Source organism: Dermacentor albipictus, chromosome 2, assembly GCF_038994185.2.
Source record: "Dermacentor albipictus isolate Rhodes 1998 colony chromosome 2, USDA_Dalb.pri_finalv2, whole genome shotgun sequence".
NCBI classification, from domain to species: Eukaryota; Metazoa; Arthropoda; class Arachnida; order Ixodida; family Ixodidae; genus Dermacentor; species Dermacentor albipictus.
Window position 1 is genome coordinate 114,284,440 of NC_091822.1, and position 23,941 is coordinate 114,308,380.

The 23,941-nt window shown below is 47.4% G+C and overlaps 1 protein-coding gene across 1 annotated transcript; it reads right to left on the minus strand.

Annotated features, from left to right (window-relative positions):
* Window positions 1-1,614: 1,614 nt before the first annotated feature.
* On the minus strand, window positions 1,615-23,941 carry LOC135910987 (ice-structuring glycoprotein-like). Its single transcript, XM_065443062.1, has 6 exons — window positions 23,792-23,941; window positions 22,053-23,061; window positions 8,949-9,052; window positions 3,468-3,581; window positions 1,834-2,734; window positions 1,615-1,733 (listed from the first exon to the last, which is right to left on the minus strand). Coding segments are annotated over exons 1-6 (2,133 nt in total). The 5' UTR covers window positions 23,795-23,941; the 3' UTR covers window positions 1,615-1,731.

A 23,941-nucleotide genomic window follows, 5' to 3' on the forward strand; every position in this document is an offset into this window, starting at 1 on the left:
TCTTAAGAGGAAGTGTAAGAGGGGAAGAAAAAAAAAACTTGTTATGTTGATTACGTCCCTCAATCCTATATAGCCATTAACTGCAGTGTGCTGAACGGCATGCAGCACAATAAACATGAATACACGGAGGCGAGTTTCTGGCCCAGAGTACCGCGTGTGCAACAAAAATAAAATGAAACATATTATAAATAATACAACAATCTTCTGCACACGCAACACATGCCTATGCGCAGTAACGTGATTGACTTTAGGATAGTTGCCATCTGTTACTATGTTGGGATAGCCGTTGAGGTTTCTACTTATCCCTGCTGCAGCGCCTTGAAAAAGGAGAAATTGAGACGTGGTAGAAGAAAATTAGTCTGCGGAAAACTTAAGTAATTCTTAACAATCTCGGAAGAGAACAGCAGTTTACGATAGGTAGCGAAGCACTGGTAGTGGTAAGGAAATACATCTACTTAGGACAGGTAGTGACCGCGAATCGGGATCATGAGACTGAAATAATCAGAAGAATAAGAATGGGCTGGCGTGCGTTTGGCAGGCATTCTCAGATCATGAAGAGCAGGTTGCCATTATCCCTCAAGAGAAAAGCGTGTAATAGCTGTGTCTTACCAGTACTCACGTACGGGGCAGAAAGCTGGAGGCTTACGAAATGGTTTCTACTCAAATTGAGGACGACGCAATGTGCTATGGAATGAAGAATGATGGGTGTAACGTTAACGGATACGAAAAGAGCAGATTGGGTGAGGGAACAAATGCGAGTCAATGACATCTTAGTTGAAATCAAGAAAAAGAAATGGGCATGGGCAGGACATGTAATCAGAAGGGAAGATAACCGATGTTCATTAAGGGTTACGGACTGGATTCTAAGGGAAGGAAAGCGCAGCAGGGGGAAACAGAAAGTTAGGTGGGCGGATGAGATTGAGACGTTTGCAGGGACAACGTGGCCGCAATTAGTACATGACTGGGGTAGTTGGAAAAGTATGGGAGAGGCCTTTGCCCTGCAGTGGGCGTAAGCAGCAGCAGCAGCATGTTGATAATTTATATAATCCATCACAATCAGACCACAAAGTCGCGCGTTTTGTCGACGACTTCATTCGGCAGTATCCGAATGAGGAGGTACCTACGGTTCCTTTTCACAAGTCCGTCTTTTAAAAGCCTTTACTCTTCATCAAATGCAGTGGGGAAGTTACTTCAGGCTGTCTCAATGTATTGCCACCAAACTGATCGCAGGCTTTGCTGTATCTCTGACGTTTTGGGCACACAATCACGGCGGTCGAATGAAGAAGATTTGCACTCATCGCGATTTACATTATAGTTCAGGAGGGTGAAAAGAAACTAGAACCTTCAAAACACCACGCGAGCGCGAGTTCAAGCCGGAAAAGCTGACAACGACGATAGAACGCGAAGAATTATGAGCGCTTGAGGTAGCGGATGCGCACTAGCGCCTCCTCCCAAATGCTGCGGCGTGAGTGCCTGAGTTCGTCGGCCACCACGAATCTACCATTGCAATTAAGTATTAACGTTACCTTGTTCCTACGGTGGAATGGATCTCAATAATTTCTTTAAGGATACGATCATATCTTCGTATGTGGTACACCAGAATAGAAAGCAAAATATCAGACAAACAGTTTATTCTGCCATAACAGTGATTATACATCACTGAAACAAGAAAATCTGGTTGTCCATGACTGTGTGGTTTCTTTCCGGTCCAAGTCTCAAGAGAAACAGGATTTCTGGAACGAGAACAAAAAGTATAGGTTAGCGCTGCACGATCTAGCAAACACCGATGCCAGATCGAATTGTTCGATTTGAAGACAATAGAGCGGAACTTACACTTCTTCTTGCGGAGGAGGGTGGAGTAGCTGAGAGGAGAGCCAAGGCCGTAGCCGTAGTTCAGGCCATAGCCGAGGAGACCGTGGCCGTAACCGTAGCTGCCGGCACCGTAGCCGAGGGAGCCAACACCGTAGCCGTAGTAGGCAGGGGCAGCGTGAGCAACACCGTAGGTAGCAACAGCTGGGGCAGCGTGGGCAACGTGGGAAACGCCGTAGGTGGCGACGGCTGGGGCAGCGTGGGCAACGTGGGCAACTCCGTAAGTAGCGACGGCTGGGGCAGCGTGGACAGCAGTCACGGCTGGGGCAGCGGCGTAGCTGGCGACCACTGGAGCGGAGTGGACAACCTTGGTGACAGCTGGAGCAGCGTAGGTCTGGACGACTGGAGTGGACTGGACCACCCTGGTCACAGCTGGGGCGGCGGCGTAGGTCTGGAAAACTGGAGCAGACTGGACCACCCTGGTGACAGCTGGGGCGGCAGCGTAGGTGACAGCTGGAGCAGACTGGACCACCCTGGTGACAGCTGGGGCGGCAGCGTAGGTGACAGCTGGGGCGGCGTGCACAGCGGTCACGGCTGGAGCGGCGTGGACAGCGGTCACAGCTGGAGCAGCGTGGTAGGTGGAGACGGTGCGGGTAACAGCCGGAGCAGCGACCGCGTAGCTGGCAGCGGGGGCGTATCCGTATCCGAAGCCAGCACCGTAGCCGGTCAGGCCGGAGTAGCCAACTCCGTGGGACAGGCCATAATGGGAGAGACCAAGGCCACCGTATCCAAGACCGGAATAGCCGAGGCTGCCGTAGCCAAGGCCGTAGCCGAGGTTGCTGGCGAGGGTGTAGCCACCAGCAACGTGACCAATGTTACCAGCAAAGGCGCTGGTGGCCAAGGCAAGGACGATGCAGGCACGCAGCTGAGAAGATAAAGGAGATTTTAAATGAATTCTGGGGTTTCAATAACCAGAACCACGAGTTCATTATGAGGCACGCCGTAGTCGGGGACTTCGGATTAATTTTCACCACCAGGAGATCATTATTGCGCCCCAATGCAAGAGACACAGGTGTTGTTGCTTTCTGATGCCATCGAAATGCACCCGCCGCGGCCGGGGTTTTCTCCCGCGAACTCTTGCTTAGCAGCGCAACACCATAGACGCTATGATACCGCGGCTGGGAAGTAAATGACATGACGCCTCAGAAGAATTCTTGATGCAAATTTAATCGGTGAGGATGCGTTTCTAATTTATGTCTTGCATGAACCGAAATTATTTGTTACTTCAAATTCTTGGTGCAGATACACTGCAAGTTACAACAGGGAATGCTGTCAGATCTCGTTGCAGGTAGCTCAGGCGCGGTCTACTTAACAGTGCAACGGCTTCTGCTGGGCATGAAGCCTAAACATCGTTTACGTGAATAATGCTTTCACTTTCAGAAAAAATACATTGCTGAAGATACTTGTGTGCTTCTGAATTACCGTCCAAATATTAACAACTGCTATATTTGATATTAGTTTAAAGAACAGCATCTTTAGTAAACCTATGAAATCATGGTAACCCTAGCTCTAAGCAAGCAGTGCTTTTTAAAGCAGCGCATTCAGAAATGTCGGCGTAACATCGGCTCGTGAGAGTGAAGAGGTCACCGGTGGCTTACCATTGTGGTGTTCCTAATCCGTCGGAGGAGCAGAAGCTTCTGACTGGTCCCGCTTTCGAGGCTGCTTTTATACCTGGTAGTTGGCTTCGAGAACAAGTTAAGAACTGGCTTTGACTGAAGGCGAGGGAGACACAACGCCCAGATTGATATCATGAACTCTCTCTCCATCGTCGCTTAAGGGAGCCAGCATGCACCACAAGTAATGTTAAGGACCTTCCATATTTTATACCTGTCTAGTTCTTACTTTTCTTTACGTGGTGAGAGCCCAATCTACATATTTTTTACTACACTTTCTTACCACTGTGTTCCGCCCCGCAATAATATGTGATGGAGTAAAACCGGTATGCGATCTACGAGTGCTCAATTACTTATTCAGTTTGCCGACGAACTCGCACGTGCGAACGCGAAGATCACCTTTGTTGGACCCTCAGAATTTGTGTGATTTGCATCGAAATAAGTGCGAAAGTAGATGTTCTTTCGTGTCACTAGGTGCGAAAATAGGCGCGCTCAGCTTTCTAGTGCAGTGTACTACAGGAAATGGATGAGACAATCTGAACTGAACCGTATGCTGAGGAATAGCCGCAGAGTTCGGCGCGTCAAAAGCTGCAAAAGTGCAAGTTGTGGCGCCTATGCCAACGCCCAGACTCAACGGTGAAATGTTTGCCACGGCGATGTCCAATAGGCGCAGCGTTGCGGGCCCCTCCCGGCTCCGCCATACCCTTCGCACTGCAAGGCATTCAAGATGGACGGCGGTCACTGCGAAGGGGATCAAAGGCTATCTTTGACTGCCCTGTAGTTTTGCTGAGCGCATTGAAGTTATTTTTACCTAAAGTGTGTACGAAATATTATATTTTAACATGTAGTGGCATTTTAGGACTTCGATAAGAAGCGTTTAAGGCCACCTGGGACAAAGTTGACTTGAGCTAAATTGTCTATAAGTGCATAGCGTATATTATTAATCTAGGCAAGATGGCAGGGCTGGTAATTGTCTATCGTTCCATTAGCAGCCTTTAAATACTGCCTAAGCAGACGATGCGTGCACCTGGCCGGCCTGAGCGGTAGTGATGCGGATATAGCGAATGTCCTAGAATAGCGCATGGCTGTTGAATTCTAAGTTGCTCCAAGGCGCCCAGGCACAATATACCTACAGAAACTGTAGAGGTGCGTGGCTTGCTCACCATTTGCAAGTTGATGGCTGTATCTTTCGTAAGCATTGCGTACTCAATGCACGCGTTGCGCACGTAATTATACCAGTTACAAGAATGCGGACGCGATACGTGGCTGTCGGGTTCTCGAACACATATTTGAACACGAGCGATGGTTGTACTTTATAGATCACTGCGCAAAGGAAGGCAGAAAACCTCTTTGCTATGCTAGCTTTCCGGGCGCAAGCTTTCAACGCCCCGAGGCAGGCATGTGAAAGGCGGACCAGGCAACGCGCGCAAATCATGTACACTGCTCTTGACGAAGCTGCACAGGCTACATTTTGTGAGCAGTCACTTTTTAAGGACTTTACAGGCCTCAAAGTGAGGTATTGACTAAGGGGGGCAGTACATAGAAAATACATAGAATATATGACATCTATGAAACCGTATCAACTTACAAACTACAATGGAAAGTGCAACCGAGATGCAGAAGAATTATTTAGTTCACAATTCTGTAGGAAAAAAAAAACATAACATAATATAATAACAAGAAAAAAATCCCAGAGATAATTTTGAGTGAAGTAGTGTAATTAACAAGGCCAGAGGGGTAAACAGTATTATTGATTAAAAAAAGACAGAGAAGTTACTAACGCGATATTCCAACGGGATGGTAAACATAGCGACATAACTGTAATAATGCGACACTGCAGCCCGTGGAAGATCTGCTTGCAACACTTTCTCTAGATGTCTATAAGAACTGTGAGCAACAAAGACGCACAGAAAGCAAAGTTGTAGTCAGGGACGATATTCTCGAGCGATAAATTCCGGTGAACCATAATTTTAGGGACATGTCGCACGTTGTTATGATCAGCCTGCGGGGGTGGCGTCCTTCGGTGAAGCGACCTTCGAACCCTTCCCGGCCGCTTCGACGAGGGGCTTTGGAGAGCCAACAACGCGTATCATAGGAGAACTGGGGGCGCCAGCAAAGTTAACCGACCATACACCGCCTTCGGAGAGCTGGAGACCACAGCAAAATTATTCAACCATGCGCCTCCTTCGGAGAGTCGACGGCGCCAGCAAGTCTAGCCACGTTGGGCGTACAGAGTATTTTTACTTCATTCGCTGTCGCCTTCATGGTCTACTTGCAGCAACAGAGCTGCTGAATAAGGGTGTTTTACGGTGCGTTTTTGCGGGGTCCAGAATTCGTCCCAGTCTGCTGACGGTTGTGGCGCTTACCTGAGAAGTCAGCTCTGGAATCAAGAGGTGCCCTCTGGGTTCAAGCGTGACCACCTGTCTACAAGGACCCACTCAAATCGGTGGGTTCTGGGAATCCAAAGTGCGTATGTGAGTGTGTGAGCCCTCCCCCTCAAAGGCGGGTCGACTACGCCTCCAGCGACTATGGACGGTCCGATTGGACGAAGGTTGTACAGCCATTTTCCCTCACCTAGGGATCTAGGGAGGACTGAGGTTTTTTAAGCACCAGTTTTGCGGCTGCTTGCTGTGTGCTTTGTGCTCGTATGCTTTGTGCTGTGTAGCTCGTATTGCGTGCTTCTTTTGGGAGTCATGCTAGACTGCTGAAATGTACCTCCTGTCAACATGTAAATACTGCAAATAAATTCTGTACTCCTAGTTTTTGATGAGGGCAAGCTCCTCCCTACAACCACGGCCCAAGCGTGGGTGAGTTGGACGACGGCACGGGCCTGCTACCACATATTTCAAGCACGACTACACCGCTGACTACCCGTACAACTGGTAGCCAGCGATGGGAAGTCCCTCCCTTCAGCTACGTGTAAACCTTACAACAAGATGACAGCGGGGGGATTGTGCTCCAAAACACTTAAAACATCTCTTCATGGGATGCTTTGTAGTAGTAAAATAATGCGCGTATCCAGATCTAATTCTTATCTTAGTGCTTACCATCTGAACAACGCCCTGTTAGATTTCATCATGTCATATAGATATCTGGGTGCACACATTAAAAATAACTTAAATTAGACCATTAATATAAAATGCATCATTAACAATACTAATCAGACGCTCGGCTACTTATGGCACAGCTTTTTCAAAGCACCGTCTACTTAAAAACCACTACTTTACAAGAATAATGCGCTCAAAATCTTAGTATGCATCTTTAATATGGGATCCTTGCAGCAATAATCTTATGACTTCACTCCACTAGTTTCATTCTGTCTCATTATAACTGTACCTCAAATACCTCGATAAAAAACGTAACCGAACATTTATTCCACTAGATAACCCCCGCAATGTCGCCAGTATTTTGCTATTTCAGAAAGGTTTCTATGACACCCCACTTCACGACGACTTCATACTGCGACCTAAGGACATTTGAAACCGCGTTGATCATCACAGTAAGGTAGGAGTTTATTCATGTTACACGAAGTGTTTCTTTCAATCTTTCATCCTCCGTACATCTCAAGAATGAAGCCACCTTCCCTCAAGTATGGCAGCCATCACCAACAGCAACATTTTTGTGGAAGCATTAGCTAACACTTTAAACTTAGAAGAATAATTATGTTACCAGAACTCACTGCACTTTTATGTGTGTTTGCTTTACTCTACTAATTTGTAACCATTCCCCGTTTTAATGTCATATGGCCCTGAGGGTACTTTAAATAAAATCTAGAATAATAAACAGAAGAGTGACTGCCAGGGATTCAGTCATCATGAAGTGTAATTTCTTCAAAATTGCATCGAGCGTTTTTTAAGGTTTTGAGATTATTTGCATTTTCAAGTGAAAAAATAACATTCTGAGTGAGCATGTGATATTTTGCGGTAATGCCCGTCAAACTAATTTGCAAAGAGCAGATGACATAGTTAGTGAATCAGCAAGTAGAAGTTTGCTGCATTGTTTCTCTGGTGCTCGTCATGGCTATGATGACTTGAAAAAAAAGCAAGTTGGCGCCGAGCATGTTACTTGTTCGGTTGTCATGAAACGCCCTTAAATGCAAGTAATCTTGGATGCGAGTTAATGAAACAACTTTATTTGGTCCACAATAGAGGCGAGCAAACTCAACGTCACCTGTCTAGGCCCAGTCGGGGACCATCAGGTGAAACCTGACGGTCCTCTCGCGACAACTCCGGACTGCCAGGATTTGAGAGGTCTGTTCCTGGGCCCTAATGAGCGTCATCATTTCCTCTTGGGTGAAAGAGGGACCGGTAGAGGTGCAGTCCCACAGGACATGCTCAAAGTCCGCATAACCACCGCACAGAGGGCAGTCCGGGCTTGGGAACCATTCGGTATACAATATGTGCCGCGCCGCGGGGTTCGGGTAAGTGCTTGTTTGCAGAAGTCTGAGAGTGACTGCCTGAGAGTGCGGCAAAGGCAGAAGTATTCTTGATAGATAATTACGTTAGCGGATCTCATTGTGCGAGCAGAGAGGCTCGGGTCGTCCAGGAAAGGACGCGTTACCCGGCGCACGGTCAGTCAAACCTCGTGCAGCCGAGTGCGCCTCCTCGTTGGGGTTGAGTGAGGCACCCTCAACGGTACCAAGGTGCCCAGGAAACCAGACCAATGAGTAATGTTCGATGGCTTTAGCTTTTTCGATTATACATAGGGCGTGGGGAGCAACCATTCCCATTTGAAAGGCCCTGACAGCGGCCTTGCAATCTGAATAATTCGTGTCATGTGCACTGTCCGTCAAGGCAAGAGCAATAGCGACCTACTCTGCAACGCTGGAACTAGAAGTGCGGATGGTAGCGCAACTGTAGACTGGAATCACAGTCGATGACCACTTGACCACAAGTAGGCTTCTTCTTGAGCGTATGAAGTAGCGTCTACGACGCAAGTTCTATCCTTGTTCAAGCGGGCACTGGTGACCAGAGCTTTACCCCTGGCTCGTCTTCGTCCCTCGTTGTAGGTGGGATGCACATTGTGGTGCATCCGTTGTATGGAAATCTTGGATCTTACGTCGTTGGGCGGCTTCACAGCGTCGGGACCGACGACGGTAGGATTATGTCCCAGCTTGCCAAGTATCGCTCGGCACGCTTGTATGTAAAATTTTAGCATTGCCACTCTGTTCGGTACAAAACTATGTACTGCTGCTTTCCAGATGCACACACCCCTCTATCTGATAAACTTACAAACACTTCATGGTGAGTCACATACTTCAAGAGGACCTGTTGTCATTATGGTGACTGTTGAGCTTCTTATGGCTTGGCGTGGGCAGCTTGCAGACCGATATTATCTCTTTTGTCCGTCGTTCTGAAAAGAGAAGCAATGAAACCATGACAAACATGGAAGCACGAAATGGCGAAACAAAAGTTAGTCAAATAAATGAACAACTCACTGTTTTAGGTAAAGTGTTCAGAAACATACCTTGTGAGGATACTGACCCAGTGGTGACACATTCACTGTTGCCTTGTACGTCGAGGGACAATACAGTCCAAAGGGGCGAACAAATACGAGCAGCGTCTTACAAGCTGTAGTAGAAGGCAAAAAGAGTCTCAATTACTATGGCGGGAGTGCGGGTGAGTTTACGACTCTGTATTACTAAGAAAAGCACACACACACACACACACACACACACAAACACACACGCACACACACACACACACACACACACACACACACACACACACACACACACACACACACACACACCCTGTATTGAGTGTCCACTTCTTTCAATGGTATCTTTGTGTGGATCATCCGGACCAAATGAAATTTTTTTTAGCTACTAGGTAATAAGCACAGTAATTTTGTTCTCTACCAAATACACTTAATCCAGCTATCACAGTAAATTCATTTGCACAAATGTCCATCGAATTCATCGCACCGCAAGCTTTATGTAGCACTAGCCAAAACGATTTATAATTTATGCTGCGCTCCGTGTTGGTAATTGTAGCAACGTATCAAAATAACAAGATCTTTGAATCCTCTTTGAAGAGCAATGATCTTATAATTATTATTTTCCGTATTTAAGAAATGACTACAGGAATCTGCTTCATCCGCCTCGCGCGCAATAAAATTTGAAAATGCGAAGCAGTGCATTTCTACTCACCAGTCCACACACCCAGAGGCTGCAAGGTTAATCCATTTTCGCTGGTAGTATCGACATGGACTGTGCTCAGTTCCAGCGGCGAATTTTCACGCCAGCTAGTACATTTTCTTTAAAACAACACGTGATTACGCGGCCAGACGCAGCAGATCACTAACGACGGATGCCGTGAATGCAGCCGTTATGGCAGTGAAACGCCGCAGCTAATAAAATTCACCGTCTTTAAACACGTTCGCTTGGTGGCGGCTGTCTAATGTTGGACGCATAAACTTACTGAGATGTTATTGTCATCTAATTTAAGCCAATCCGCGTGACGCTGCTCAAAGAAAACTAACACCCCGTTGGAGAGGAACCGTGATGTCTCCACTTATGCTCACGATTGTACATATATACACACACACGTATACAAACACACACACGAAAGAACATACATGGGGTAGGACCCCCATCGATCCCCCGAAATAAAATCCTTACCAGGCCCGTGGCTCGAGCACCTCAAAAGTTCGCGTGCAATCGCGCTGTACCTTGCAAAAAAAAAAGCAGTGTAATGTCTTCCAGTATACATATGAAATTTTCTCACCGAGGCTGGAAGGCAAAAAATATTTTAAAGGGTGTTTAAAGAAAAATTCACGCAGGTAAAGTGGACAATTAGGTGAGCGCATTTTGGCTGCCGAAACCCGCCGAATAATAATCGTTGCCAAGAGAAATATCGTGGCTGCCGGTATGTCAGGGACTGTTAACAGAGCGTTATTTATCACCAACCTTCGTTCACAGCAGCTACGCGTTTTCGATATGTTCAGCGCTGGCACGTAGATTTAAACGCATTTCAAAAGCTCACGTGCGCACATTTAATCCTAAGTTTATTTTTACGATTCCCTCATACCACGGACTTACCAGCTACCTTCGTATCAGCAAATATTCAAGTGGAAAAATAATGAAGATCGACGAGCGTCTAGATCAAATTTATTTCGTACAAGGAATGGATGAGCAATGGCTGCATGCTGGCAGAAGGGCAAGAGTGCTGGTTCTTGGCGCCTTGGGGGGAAGAATTCAAAGCAAGTCGAAAGGCGAAAAGCTATTAATAGGGACAACAGTTTAATTTTATTGCACTAATCACGTCAAAATGGCAAACCTGCAATGTTATTATTATTACATTGCAGACTTTAGTATGACACATTTTGCTTGATCTTTTCCTACTGCTCGGGTCAACTTGCTATAACACAGCGCTTATTAAGCATAAAGGTATAATTTTACATTGCTGACGTCGACTAAGGTCGATCGAATAAGCAAGATATTGCGGGTGGTAAATGCTGAAGCTATCACACCTGTCTTGTAAGCGGGAGCGCGCGAGGTTTTCGCTTACTGCAAAATAGTGGCCACTAGCACATCAATCAATGTTACATGAAAAAGTAGAACGCCGACAAAAAAATTAAGAAAAAGGCAGGAGTGAAAAACCAGGGTGGAGCGGGAATTTTGTGCACGCTAGCATTTACTCCATTTTGAACCCACTCTTCTAGAGCCGTATAGTCAGCACAATTGTACAAGCAAGACAGCCATATGGGCGAGTTGGTAAGTTGACAAGCTTTGCGTATACGTGCCCAGGGACACACAGGTGTCGTTCATTTTTTGTCCATGCCTTTGTCGCGCTTCACGTATACTCCAAATATAGTACAAGTGAACAGCCTTTCATGCCACCCGCACGCATCGCAGCGTTAACGAGCATGTTACTCGAGATAAATGTTGCTATGGTGTAAAGAAGGCAAAACTGTCCTCTTTAAGCAAGGTGAACGCATCTCGCATATCCTGGTCTGTTTAGTTGCCGGCCGATCTCGGCTGATGCGCTGTAGCCATTCTAGTCGCCAGCTGGCGTCCGCCCGTCTGGCGCCATTTTCCGTACGGTTTGTGCAGTTTGGTGCGCTGCACCCCGTCATACGAGAATACAAGTGTGAATATGATGTTTTTCGTATCACTTCAGCATGGTCTTTGACTTAATATCGACGAATCTAAAGCTCTGAGCCGATGAACGCAACGCACGCTCGACGGTTCATTTATTGCAATGCCGTTGAAACTGAGGTAACGGCGAGTAGGCGTCGCACCCGTAAAGTTGGCTTCGCAGCGGCGCTGTTGAAGATTCGACGTCATTTTTCACTAGGTGTTAGCTCTTGGCGAATAGCGGTGCGAGCGTTGCCGCTAAAGGTTTGCGCAACTCTGCTCCCTACGGGAGCATATACAGGAACATTAGCGTGCCAGTTGCGCTCCCTGCGCCCTGCAAGGTTTTCGCCTTTGCTCCCGCGGACGGGCCACTATATTCGATGGAGGCGCATAATTTTGGTCCACTTGCGCGCCCCACTTGTGTAGAACGTTACGAAAAATGGCGATAACTGCATTGAGAATGCTGAAGCAGGCAGGTACCCGGGATTACTTTCCGGGGGGGGGGGGGGGGGGGGGGCACGCCAAGGTAAGTTTTCTTTGCAAATGAGGGCGGAGGGTGCCTTTACTAGCGCGAATGTGAATAACGCCCACAATTCGTTACAAAGACGCGTGAACCCGCAAATGTGAGACGAAATAAAGTGTATGTCATAGGTACGCCTTTGAGATACACGTCTACTTGGCAAACAAGGAACCACGTCAACCAGAAGCGCAGAAAGAACACTGCCAAGAACAAGCAAGCGAACGTGTAAAATAAACATTACTGCAGCAGAAAATAAAAACAAAACAGCAGTTGGCAGCCGAGGCACAGAGAAGACGCGGGGATGTGTTACTCCACCTGCCAATCCCAGAAGCAAGAAAATCGTCATCATGCGGCCTTTTTAAAATGACATCCTACTTGATTCGTCCGGAGCGTCTGCTGTCCTTGAAGAATCTTTTCATGGGCGGAAGCAGTGAGGTGTGCAGCACACACTGAGTGTATTGAGTTTGAGCACTGCACTCTTCAAAATCTGCGGTACAGTTGGAACACTGCGGTACATGCGGTACAGTGCCGAACACATTTTATTCGTGAAACTGCACTGCCAATTGAGGTGAAACTTGACATAAAATAGTTGCAGTGAAGCAAACATTTTATTTCAGTCTAATAAAGGATTAGGCTTTCGCCATTCGACTATACCAGGCTAGGGAAAACGTACAATATTACGTTGTAATAATTTTATTGTTGCGGTTACCGTCTTATTGGGGCAACAGGACAAGTTCGACGTACGAATTCATTGCAGCCTCCCGGAGGAACAGTGGGTGGCGGTTATGAGGACCTGGGCGGGGCTTCACTGAAGACTTAGGTTGTATCCCAGTGTAGTAGCGTATTTTGAATTTGCTCTGGAAGAATTATACAGCAATTTATGTTTACGGAAGAATCACAGTGGATTTGGATCCATCGTTTACTGCTCTACCAAGAGCCAAAACCGACTGTTATTGTTATTTGGGAAGTTGTGTAACGATGCGTGACCGCCAGTCCCGTGAAGCCACATAGAGCGCAGGACGTCGCGGTACTAGACGTACAGCGCACACCGCGGAAGGTTAGAAAAGGACCCACATAGGCACAGCACAGAAGTGCCTACGTGGGGCTGCTCGACAGATAACTGTAGAAGCGCCATCCGAAACTCACAGAATCATTCTCCACTTCCGGCGGCATTTTCTATATTGTTTTTTAAATAAGGATATTTTCAACCACAAATATTTTCCCGAATTTGTTAAATTTGTAAATTTTAGCTTTTCCTTACCGTTTGGCTGTTGCATGGCTCTCTCCCTTTGTAGATCGTTTAATTTCTCAACTCCTTGGGGCTCTTATTTCCTGTTGCCAATTTTGCACGAAAGCTGCTGTACAATTAGGGAAGTACCAGACGAGGTAACGGGTGACAGTCAGTTTAAGAGGAGTTTAAGTGGAAGCTTTAGCTTCCTCTTAAGCAAAACGTTTTTCTGAGATAATCGCTTCACTGATTTTAACGAAATTTGTCGCATTTGAGAGAGAAAGTTAAATTCTAGTGGCTGTTAGAAGCAGAATTTTAATTCAGGGCGTAAAGTTTGGGAAAGATTCAAATTTTTTTAATTTGGAAGAAAATCGACGCAAGAAGTTTATAAATTACTTGCTCCGCATCAAGAACATATACCGTGGGTCTGTAAACGGCTTCCATTAGATCATTCAAAGCGGGAAAATTCGATATGTCAATTTACATCATACCTGAATTTGTTACGTTGCGCACAAGGCTTCTGTAACAGCTGTATTTGCATATTACTCAATATTTTCATATTCATACGTAACATATCAATTTTTTCCGCTTTATGTACTATCAGATGCAATTCACGGAAGTGTGATGCCATTTTTCCTTGTTGTGTTTTCGAGTTGTCAACTTGATAGTGTCGTTTCCTGAAAATTTTTAATTTCGCAACTTAAAAAAAAAATAGACGATCCAAATCAAAAATTCGTAACCAATGGCCCCTAGACTTTAGGTTTTTCTTCTAAAGGCAACGAAACACGACAAAGTTTGTGCAGTGGTTGCCGAGAAAAACGAATTCTTCTTTTATATGTATTTAGATAGGAGTACCCGAGCTAAAGCTCCCTCTCAATTATTATTGCAGGGTTTGATGATGGACGCTCTTTAGCGTGATATTATTTTCCGCCTTATCTAACCCATATCACGGGTATATGGTTCCGAGGATCTGGCAGCGTCGCGGCGAGGCCTCACTCGAGAAAAATAATGAAGCACAAAGAACGGTTAAACACAACTGGCGTTTTCTCCTACCGCAACTCGTTCGACAAGCATACGGACCAGCTGACCACGAGCCGAATCCTTTTCTCCTGGTCTCTGGATCAGTCTAAGCAAAGCACATTGAATTAACGAAACAACTGCGATGCACGTGACCGTTGAACAGATGCTGACAACTGAATGCATGTCGAGGTAATTGCGCGGGTACCGAATCGATGCGAGAACTGGCCTTCACACCAGAGCAGGTGGCGATAACTACCGCCATCCAAAAGGAGGGTAAAAGGCAGAAAGATGTGGACCACCGAATAGCTGTCAACTCTCAACATTGATTTGGCGGCGCTTTAGGAATGTGCGTAAGGAGTGGTGGTGTGGGCGGGGTGGGGGGGTATGCCTCTTAAATGTTGAGGGGGGGGGGGGGTGGAGGGCAAGGCGCTTTCCCAGCGTACGTGCCAATGCTGAAGCTAACGTTTACGAGGAGGTTGGTTTCTTTTTAAAGCTGTTTGAATGGGCCATACTGAGGATGAAGGAGCTCTGAGGCGAGTTCAATGCTCCAGACATTTTTTTTCTGCCACATAAAAGGATGCTTTATTTTGTGCATCTGCTCTAGTATTGCTAGCGGCACATCCCTCTGTATTTAGCATTTTCTTTCTTGCCTGTGCGCGCATGCGCACCGCAGCTATTATATTCAGCGCGCCTTCGTACAATGAATTAGTCGCGAGTGCAACGTCTGTCCATGTGTTTGTTTGATCAATGCGAAAAAAGCTATGCAGCTCAATGCGAAACTGAATGGGCGGTTGTGCAATTACAGTGCGAGCAAGGGTGCGCGATCAAGAGCACACCCCCTGCACATTGCCTGTATCCGTGAGAAAACCACGTAACAATCCTCACCCACTCATGCGTTCGTAGAAGCCCAATTCAAAGCAAATTTAAGAATTGAAAAATAATGCAGAAACTTCACTGGAGTTGTCTATGTATCCGAAGCACACCCCCAAATTTCAAGAAGGCCCGGCCCTAACCTCCATGTTCGCCCACTCCGCAGCTTCAAGTTAGCCCACCGCCAAACATCAACTAGGCTTATCTCCAAATTTAAGTTGGCCCACCCCAAAATTTCAAGCTTAGCAACACCCGAATTTAAGTTTGCCAGCCCCAAGTTTAAGCGGGCCAACCCACAAATATAAGTTGGCCCACCCCCTGATTTCAAATCTGTAATAAGCTGTTATAAGTCTCTACAAGTCTCTATAATTATCTATAAGTCTCTATAAGTCTCTACTATAAGCTGTCCATGCATTTTCTAAGGAGCCCTATGTATCACTATGGGTATTCTCCGTTTCTTTATTTTTGGAGGTTTTAGAATTGTTCATTATTGCTTATGAAGCTACCGATCATCTATATTTACACTATATTAATAATTAAATGTCTTAAGTTTAAATTGGGCATTTTTATGCAGATACAAGGCATTACACATTTCGCGTGACAAAGCTGGGTTACTCGCCAAGGAATGCTTAGGCATTAGAAACGCAAGTATTTATTAAATTATGGGCTTTCATGTAACAGAAACCCCATCTGATTATGCGGCACGCCGTAGTGGGGGACTCAGGAAATTTGGATTACATCGGGTTCTTTTACGTGCACCCAAACTTAAGTACACAGGTGTTTTCCAATTTCGCCCCCACCGAAATGCGGGATCTGATTCCAGTGACTATTAAGATACTCTCTAACGCGAAATTTGAAAGCAGCTCTATACGTATTTTGATTTCGCGATGTATTCGCTGGCGTGGGTAATGTGTATCCTGAGACAACTGCCCCGCTAATCGGTAGATCGCGAGAGACAGCGTGTAGGTGACGCGTGGGTGCGGTTCACAGCAGCCGCAGCAGTCAGACGTCCACTAGTACAACGCTTTGTTTGCATATATAAAATCCTTGGGCGCCGAAGCCGCATGCCAATGGTGAACAGACAACGTGTGTTACTCGGCCGTCATGTGGTAAGCTTCGTCGCAGCAGAGCAGCCCTACGTTTTTCTTCTCACGCTTTCGCCGTATTCTCCTCCTTCACTTTCTGCGTCATGCTTTCACTATAGCCTCCTCCTCCGCTTTTATTCTCGCGCTCTCTTCAATTTCCATCCCCCGCTGCGTTGCGCATTCGCTCTTTCATCCGTTACACTGCTCGTTCGCTCAGTTACGCCGACGACGCCGACGCCTGGTACGCCGACGCTCAACGCAGGAACTGGCTCTTCAGAGTTGTGCTCTAAAACGGGCGTTCGCGCACCGTGATGCAAGCAAAGCTGCGGTGCCAGTATCAGGCGAAGCTTTGCTCATGCTGCCGCCATATCAGCACACGACATGCCGTATATGCGCCACGTCTGGCTTTCAACCGCTGGATAAAAAAAAGCAAAGAAGGAAAGTGTGGCCTGCCGCGTGCCTCGAAAACGCTGTCATCCGCCGCGACTCCACCAGTCGGAGAGTGTTGTCTGGGATAAGCATAGAAAAAATTGGAGGACGCTTAAGCTTCGCCTTCAAGAGTGGGAAGCGACAGCGTTCCCGTCGACCCGCCAAGGGGTATAAGAGAATGCGCTACGGCACAGCGATCACTTACGATGCGCCCCGCATCGGACTTAGCGCCCACCTATCACGCGGTGAGCGTCGAGCAACGCAGCGTTCGGCGCGGCAACGAAACGTGCGCCTGAGCGAACGGAACGAACCAAAGAACTCGGTGTCTCGGAGGGGAAACGATCTACGCCAGCCAAACGTCGCGATCGGCACGGGCAGAGAGATAGATAGTAATCTAAAGAAAGGACCGGGAGCACGGCGAAGCGTCGTCAGGGGAGAGGGAGTCCCGCGACGCGCCTGGCAGCGGTCCCAATGCGCGCGCGGCGCGCCTCCTGTCGGGCCAGCGCCGTACATTGAGAGGAGGGGGTCTTCTGTGTTTGCCGCAAGATGGCTCTGCGTGTGCGGAAAGCGCAGAAGAAATGCAGCGGAAACGCATTTCGCAACTCGTGGAATTGTGACTTCTGTACGTTACATGTTCATAATTACCGATATACAACGCAGTATAACTTTCCACGGCTCGTTTCGAAGGCAACACCGCATTCACTAGAGGCGCGTTTGCACCGCTGGGAAGCATCGAACTCGTGGCTGAGTGGTAGCGTCTCCGTCTCACACTCCGGAGACCCTGGTTCGATTCCCACCGGGCCAATCTTGGAAGTTGCTTTTTATTTATGAAGCGCCTGCCGTGATTTATCGCTCACGGTCAACGCCGCAAACGCCGACACCGACGCCGACGACACCGGCTTTTCTGCGACACGAGCTCCTTAACGCTATCGCGTTAAAATTCTAAAGGAACGCGCTTCGAATGCCGTCGCCCGGGGGAACCGACGTGTCCCGTCCCCAACAACTAGCGCCGTTCGGCCCAGCCAAGCAGCTTAGAATGCAACAGCGGCTGAGACATGCGCTCCCATTGGAGCCCGCCTGACGTGGAAGGCCCCACCATTTCTCTTCTTTTTTTTTGTTTTTCATCAAGTGGCCGTGCTCCTGGCGTTTGTATGCGGCGCACCGTGGATCCCAGACACGCGTTCGCGTGTTTTCCCTAAGAGTAGACGAGGCTGTACATCCGTTGAACTTCGGTTATTTATAGCAACTAACTTAGTTCTTAATATTCATTGTCAAGGCAATTCTACTTTGGGTAAAAGAGGGTCTTAAATGCTTAATCAGATGGAATATTTAGGAAGAATCACTTGCTTCGTTATACGCGGTATTTTGTTATGCACCGTTTTTTTATGACGAGGTGTGACTGAATTATAAAATTCGTAAAGCATACTTCATTTTTCAGCTTGCAGCTGGCACCCATATTGAACGTTGCGTCACATGAAACTAACACCGTACGATACGTGCTTACTGTTCTTCTTCATTACAATAGCACCGGAAGTGAAGGGGAACCATTCTGGCGGCTAAAGGCGATGCGAGAATGAGAGGCCCGTCATGCGGATTTAGGCGCCTGACGTGGACGGTGGAATGACTGGCACGGCGCTTGTCCGAAGACGGTTCACTGAATCAATGACATAGGGGACGGGAGACCGGCCCTCGAAGAGGTGGTATGGCCCGTCACACTTAGCAGCAAACTTGGTAATGAAGCCAGTGGAGTGGAATTGTAGTGTGAGCCAGACGAGGGACCCAACGGCCAAACTCTGTACGGGCTGGTCATTGTCGCGGCGAGCTTTCTGGAGGACTGTTGGAAGCGGCAAAGTTGGCTGTCGGAAGTGAATGGATGCGGAGACGAGGCTGCATTTCATCCCGCCAGCATGGACATGTTATAGGTCAGCATTGAAGTATGGACACCTATCGGGTAGCAAGTGCAAATTCATGCATGTAACATCGAAAAATCATCAACAATTTAAGCAAGACTTCCTGATTGTCTTGCTTGTTTATCCGTTATATTTCAGTGATTCACGGACGACTGAGTGGAATAACAAAGCTTTTATTTTATTTATACAGTCATCTTCGATGATTTCTGCATGATTTTAAAGGGGCTGTATAGCATGGTGCAACTGAAAAAAAACGCTATACCAATGAACAATTGCACGCTACTGAAAGAAAATTTCTTTTATACGCTTCGGTTCAAATACATTTAAAAACAAAAGGAATTACTCCACTTCTTAAAGCTGTAGCGACAAATTTGTTGATTCCGTGGTAGCTGAGCTATATCGTTCAATGACCGCGAAATGGCATCCGCACGGAGAACAACTGATCGGTTTTACCAGCTGCGTTTCCATTACGCGTCTTTAGTGTAGCGAGATGAGCCTAGGTATGGGCTACCCAGGTGTACTTTCAATCGAGAAATATTTCTTGCAGTCAAGCGTTAACCCATGTAACAGCCGAACGAGGCGACCAAACACCGTTCACCTCAGTGGAGAGAAGGGGTGTTGTCGCTGTTCTGTGACGCAACGTGCGAGACTGGCGAAGTGGACGGGGACAGAATATGTTTGGCTTGTCGCAGACGGAAAATGATATTAATAGAACAGAAGTACATCGGCTCAACCAATTTGGCCATAAAGGGCCCATGACTTTACATAATTGGCATCTCCGTCTCTGAAGTGCTGTTTTTGCTTCGAATATAACAAATCGCATGGTCGTAAATTCATGAAAGTTAGGTTATGTGCTGCAACGAATCATTCTGCTCACTATTTCTTTACATTTTGTTCCAATATCACATGGGATCCACTGCTATATATTCTTGGACCGAATTCACGAAGTTTTTTGGTGGCGAGTGATTCTTACCTTTCATTGACCGCATTGTCTTCTGATAACTCCAACACAACAACTGGCAACAACGCGACTGGCTCTCACGAACTATTGTAGCTTACAAGATTTTTTTGTCGTATGGGCAATTGCGTTGACGTCCCTCTAGTGCTGCTAGTGGAATTACTGAAACCGATTTGCCAAGCTGCCTTAAGTTCATTTTCCAGTGCTTCAGTAATCGGAAATACTAATGCCCTTTGGCTTAACGCCTCTTCGGACGTCTTTTCTTTATGGTAGCCGTCGCGAAGGATTCTGCAAGAAAAGATAATACACTGAAATCTCAAAATATTTGAAAATTCATATGTTACCGAAATCTTGACTCAACAGCTTATAACCGCCGACTTTCCATGGTAATCAGGGTCAGAAGTGAAGTTTGGGTATCATGGTGGTGCGATCAAAGCGCAGTGACCCGTGAATGTGGGCACCTATGAACACGGGTATGAACACGGGTATTTCGCCTCTGTGGGAAACCGCTCCAAGTTGGCGCACGAGCAAGACCCGTAGCCACATAAAAAAAGAAAAAGAAAAGGAAAACATTTATAAGACGAAGTGGTAGTAGGGAACAAAAATACATCGTTATGTTCATTACTTCGTTCAATCCATTATTGCCATTTACTGCAGTTTGCTCAACGGCGTGCAGAGCAATAAACATAAATACAAGAAGACGAGCTTCCGGCCCACGGAACCGCGGATGCGACAAAATTATAACGAAACATAATATACATAATAAAACAATCTACTGCACACGCAAAACACGACTACTTTACACTGACGTGAGTGCCTTCACGATAGCTGCCATCCGTTTATATGTTGGGATAGCCGTTCAGCTTTCTACTTGTCCCAGCTGCAGCACCTTGAAAATGGAAAAATTGAGACGCGGTAGAAGAAATCAGCTTGCGCGCTTGGACGCGTAGAAAGCCCATCGTGCTGGAGAAGCACGTGCCACCCAACACGATGCGCCGCAGCTGATTCAGGCTGACCCGCCGTTGTCACAAGGCTCCTTGCGCTTGGTAAGTAAGGAAGCCAATGAACTCCGTCGCCATGGCTTGACTTGCCTTACTCGTGGCCTCCGAGATTGCACCGGCATTGATGCGTAGAAAGTATGCCTTGCATGCTTGCTAGTTGAAATTTGAAGATTTAAATATGTGTCCTAAATTATTATCTAGAAAAGGTGTTTGACGTAATTGTCTTAATATTTGAATTAAATATTTTGATTTCTTCTAGAAGTAATGGTCGCCTCATTGAGCAATTTAGATCAAGGTTCAGAATTGTGCTAACTGACAAAGGAAATAAAAAAAATTGGTGCAGCTAAAAAATGGTATAATACACACCTGCCGGCTCTTCCGAGCTCTCTCATGCCATATATCTGCCTTTACCACGCGACTGGCTTTCCATTTTCACACACATACACTCTTTTCCACTTCGACGCTCCTCATAACGGTGGCATTGCGTAGCTCGCGAATGTAGGAAAAAGGGCAGAAAAGTGCAAAGAAGGCTAACTTCAGACTTATCTTTATTTGCAGACGAGCATGATTTATATGCGCAGCGAACAAATAAAACACAGAAACTAAAGGTGATATCGAAAGCCGATGCATCATTGAAAAGTCAGATAATCGATTACAATTATATCACAAAGTTGCGGGATTTGTCGACGACTTCGTTCGCCAGTATTCGAATGAGGAGGTAACAACTGCTCCTCTTTGCAAGTTCGCCTTTAACAGCTTTTACTGTTCATCAAATGCAGTTGCTAAAGCACTTCAGGCTGTCTCGATGAGTTGCCACCGCATTAATCGCAGGCTTCGCTGTTTCTCTGACGTTTCTGACACACAATCACGGCGGTCGAGCGAAGCGGACTTACATTCGGTTCGTGTTCCATTAGGTCTCAGGCGGCTAAAAAGAAACGCGGACCTTCTAAACAACACGCGAGCGCGAGTTCAAGCCGAAAAGGCTGACAACGCCGAGATAACGCGAGGAATTATGAGCGCTATCGCCCGCTGCCAATTGGTGTGGCCTGAGTGCCTGTGTTTCAATCACAGATTTTATGTTACTCGCCGCCGTAGAGCATAGCTCCGGCTTATAGTTCGTCGGCCATTTCGAATCTGCCATTGGAATATAGCATTAACTTAAGCCTGTTCCTACGGTGTGGTGGATTCCCGGAATTTCATTAAGGATTCTATCATGTCTTTGAATGTGGTACACCAATCATGAAATAAAGATGTCAAACAAACAGTTTATTATTCCATAACAATGACTATACATCATTGAAACCAGAAAATCTGGTTGTCCATGACTGTGTGGTTTCTTTCTGGTCCAAGACTCAAGAGAAAGAGCATTTCTGGAACGAGAACAATAAATACAGGTTAGCACCGCACACATCAAGAACAGACCGATGCGCGATAGAATTGCTCGCAACAGAAAATACAGCGGAACTTACACTTCTTCTTGCGGAGGAGGGTGGAGTAGCTGAGAGGAGAGCCAAGGCCGTAGCCGTAGTTCAGGCCGTAGCCAAGGAGACCGTGGCCGTAACCGTAGCTGCCGGCACCGTAGCCGAGGGAGCCAACACCGTAGCCGTAGTAGGCTGGGGCAGCGTGAGCAACGCCGTAGGTAGCAACGGCTGGGGCAGCGTGGGCAACGTGAGAAACGCCGTAGGTGGCGAAGGCTGGGGCAGCGTGGGCAACGTGGGCAACTCCGTAGGTAGCGACGGCTGGGGCAGCGTGGGCAACGTGGGAAACGCCGTAGGTGGCGACGGCTGGGGCAGCGTGGACAGCAGTCACGGCTGGGGCAGCGGCGTAGCTGGCGACCACTGGAGTGGACTGGACAACCTTGGTGACAACTGGAGCGGACTGAACCACCCTGGTGACAGCTGGGGCGGCAGCGTAGGTCTGGACAACTGGAGCGGCCTGGACCACCCTGGTGACAGCTGGGGCGGCCTGGACGACCCTGGTCACAGCTGGAGCAGCGGCGTAGGTGACAGCTGGAGCGGACTGGACCACCCTGGTGACAGCTGGGGCAGCAGCGTAGGTCTGGACAACTGGAGCGGCCTGGACCACCCTGGTGACAGCTGGGGCAGCAGCGTAGGTGACGGCTGGGGCGGCGTGCACAGCGGTTACGGCTGGAGCGGCGTGGACAGCGGTCACAGCTGGAGCAGCGTGGTAGGTGGAGACGGTGCGGGTAACAGCTGGAGCAGCGACGGCGTAGCTGGCAGCGGGGGCGTATCCGTATCCGAAGCCAGCACCGTAGCCGGTCAGGCCGGAGTAGCCAACTCCGTGGGACAGGCCATAATGGGAGAGACCAAGGCCACCGTATCCAAGACCGGAATAGCCGAGGCTGCCGTAGCCAAGGCCGTAGCCGAGGTTGCTGGCGAGGGTGTAGCCACCAGCAACGTGACCAACGTTACCAGCAAAGGCGCTGGTGGCCAAGGCGAGGACGATGCAGGCACGCAGCTGGGAAGATAAAGGAGATTTTAAATAAATTCTCGGGTTTTAATAACCAGAACCACGAGTTCAATATGAGGCACGCCGTAGTCGGGGACTTCGGATTAATTTTCACCACCAGGAGATGATTATTGCGCCCCAATGCAAGGGACACAGGTGTTCTTGCTTTCCGGCGCCATCGAAATGCATCCGCCGCGGCAGGGGTTTTTTCCGCCAATTCTTGGTTAGCAGCGCAACACCAGAGACGCTATGATACCGCGGCTGGGAAGTAAAGGACATGTTGCCTCTAGAAGTACTACTGATGCAAATTTAGTCGGTGAGCATTCGTTTCTAATTATTGTCTTGCATGAACAAGAATTGTTTGCTGCTTCAAATTCTTGGTGCAGATTCACTGCAAATTACAATAGGGAATGCTTTCAGATCTCGTTGCAGGTAGCTCAGTCGCGGTCTCCTGAACAGCGAAACGGCTTCTGCTGGGCATGGAGCCTAAACATTTTTACGTGAATAATTTTCACTTTCAGAAAAAATACATTGCTGAAGATACTTGCGTGCTTCTGAATTACCGTCCAAATATTAACACTGGCTACATTTGATGTGAGTTTAAAGAACAGCATCTTTAGGAAGCCTATGAATTTATGGTAACCGTACCTCCATGAAAGCGGTGCTTTTTAAAGCAACGCATTCAGAACTGTCGGCGTAACATCGCCTCGTGAGAGTGAAGAGGTCACCGGTGGCTTACCATTGTGGTGTTCCTAATCGGTCGGAGGAGCAGAAGCTTCTAATTCGAATCGCTGCCGAGCCTGCTTTTATACCTCGTAGTTGGCTTCGAGAACAAGTTATAAACTGGCTTCAACTGAAGGAGAGGGAGACACAACGCCCATTTTGAGAT

Bases quoted from the DNA above. Each gene is read 5' to 3' on its own strand.
- LOC135910987 (XM_065443062.1), bottom strand. The intron at 9,053-22,052 runs GTAAGTTCCGCT...CTTCTACTACAG, and splicing joins CCTCCTCCGCAAGAAGAAGT to CTTGTAAGACGCTGCTCGTA. The intron at 3,582-8,948 runs GTATGTTTCTGA...CCTCGCCTTCAG, and splicing joins TGGGTCAGTATCCTCACAAG to TCAAAGCCAGTTCTTAACTT.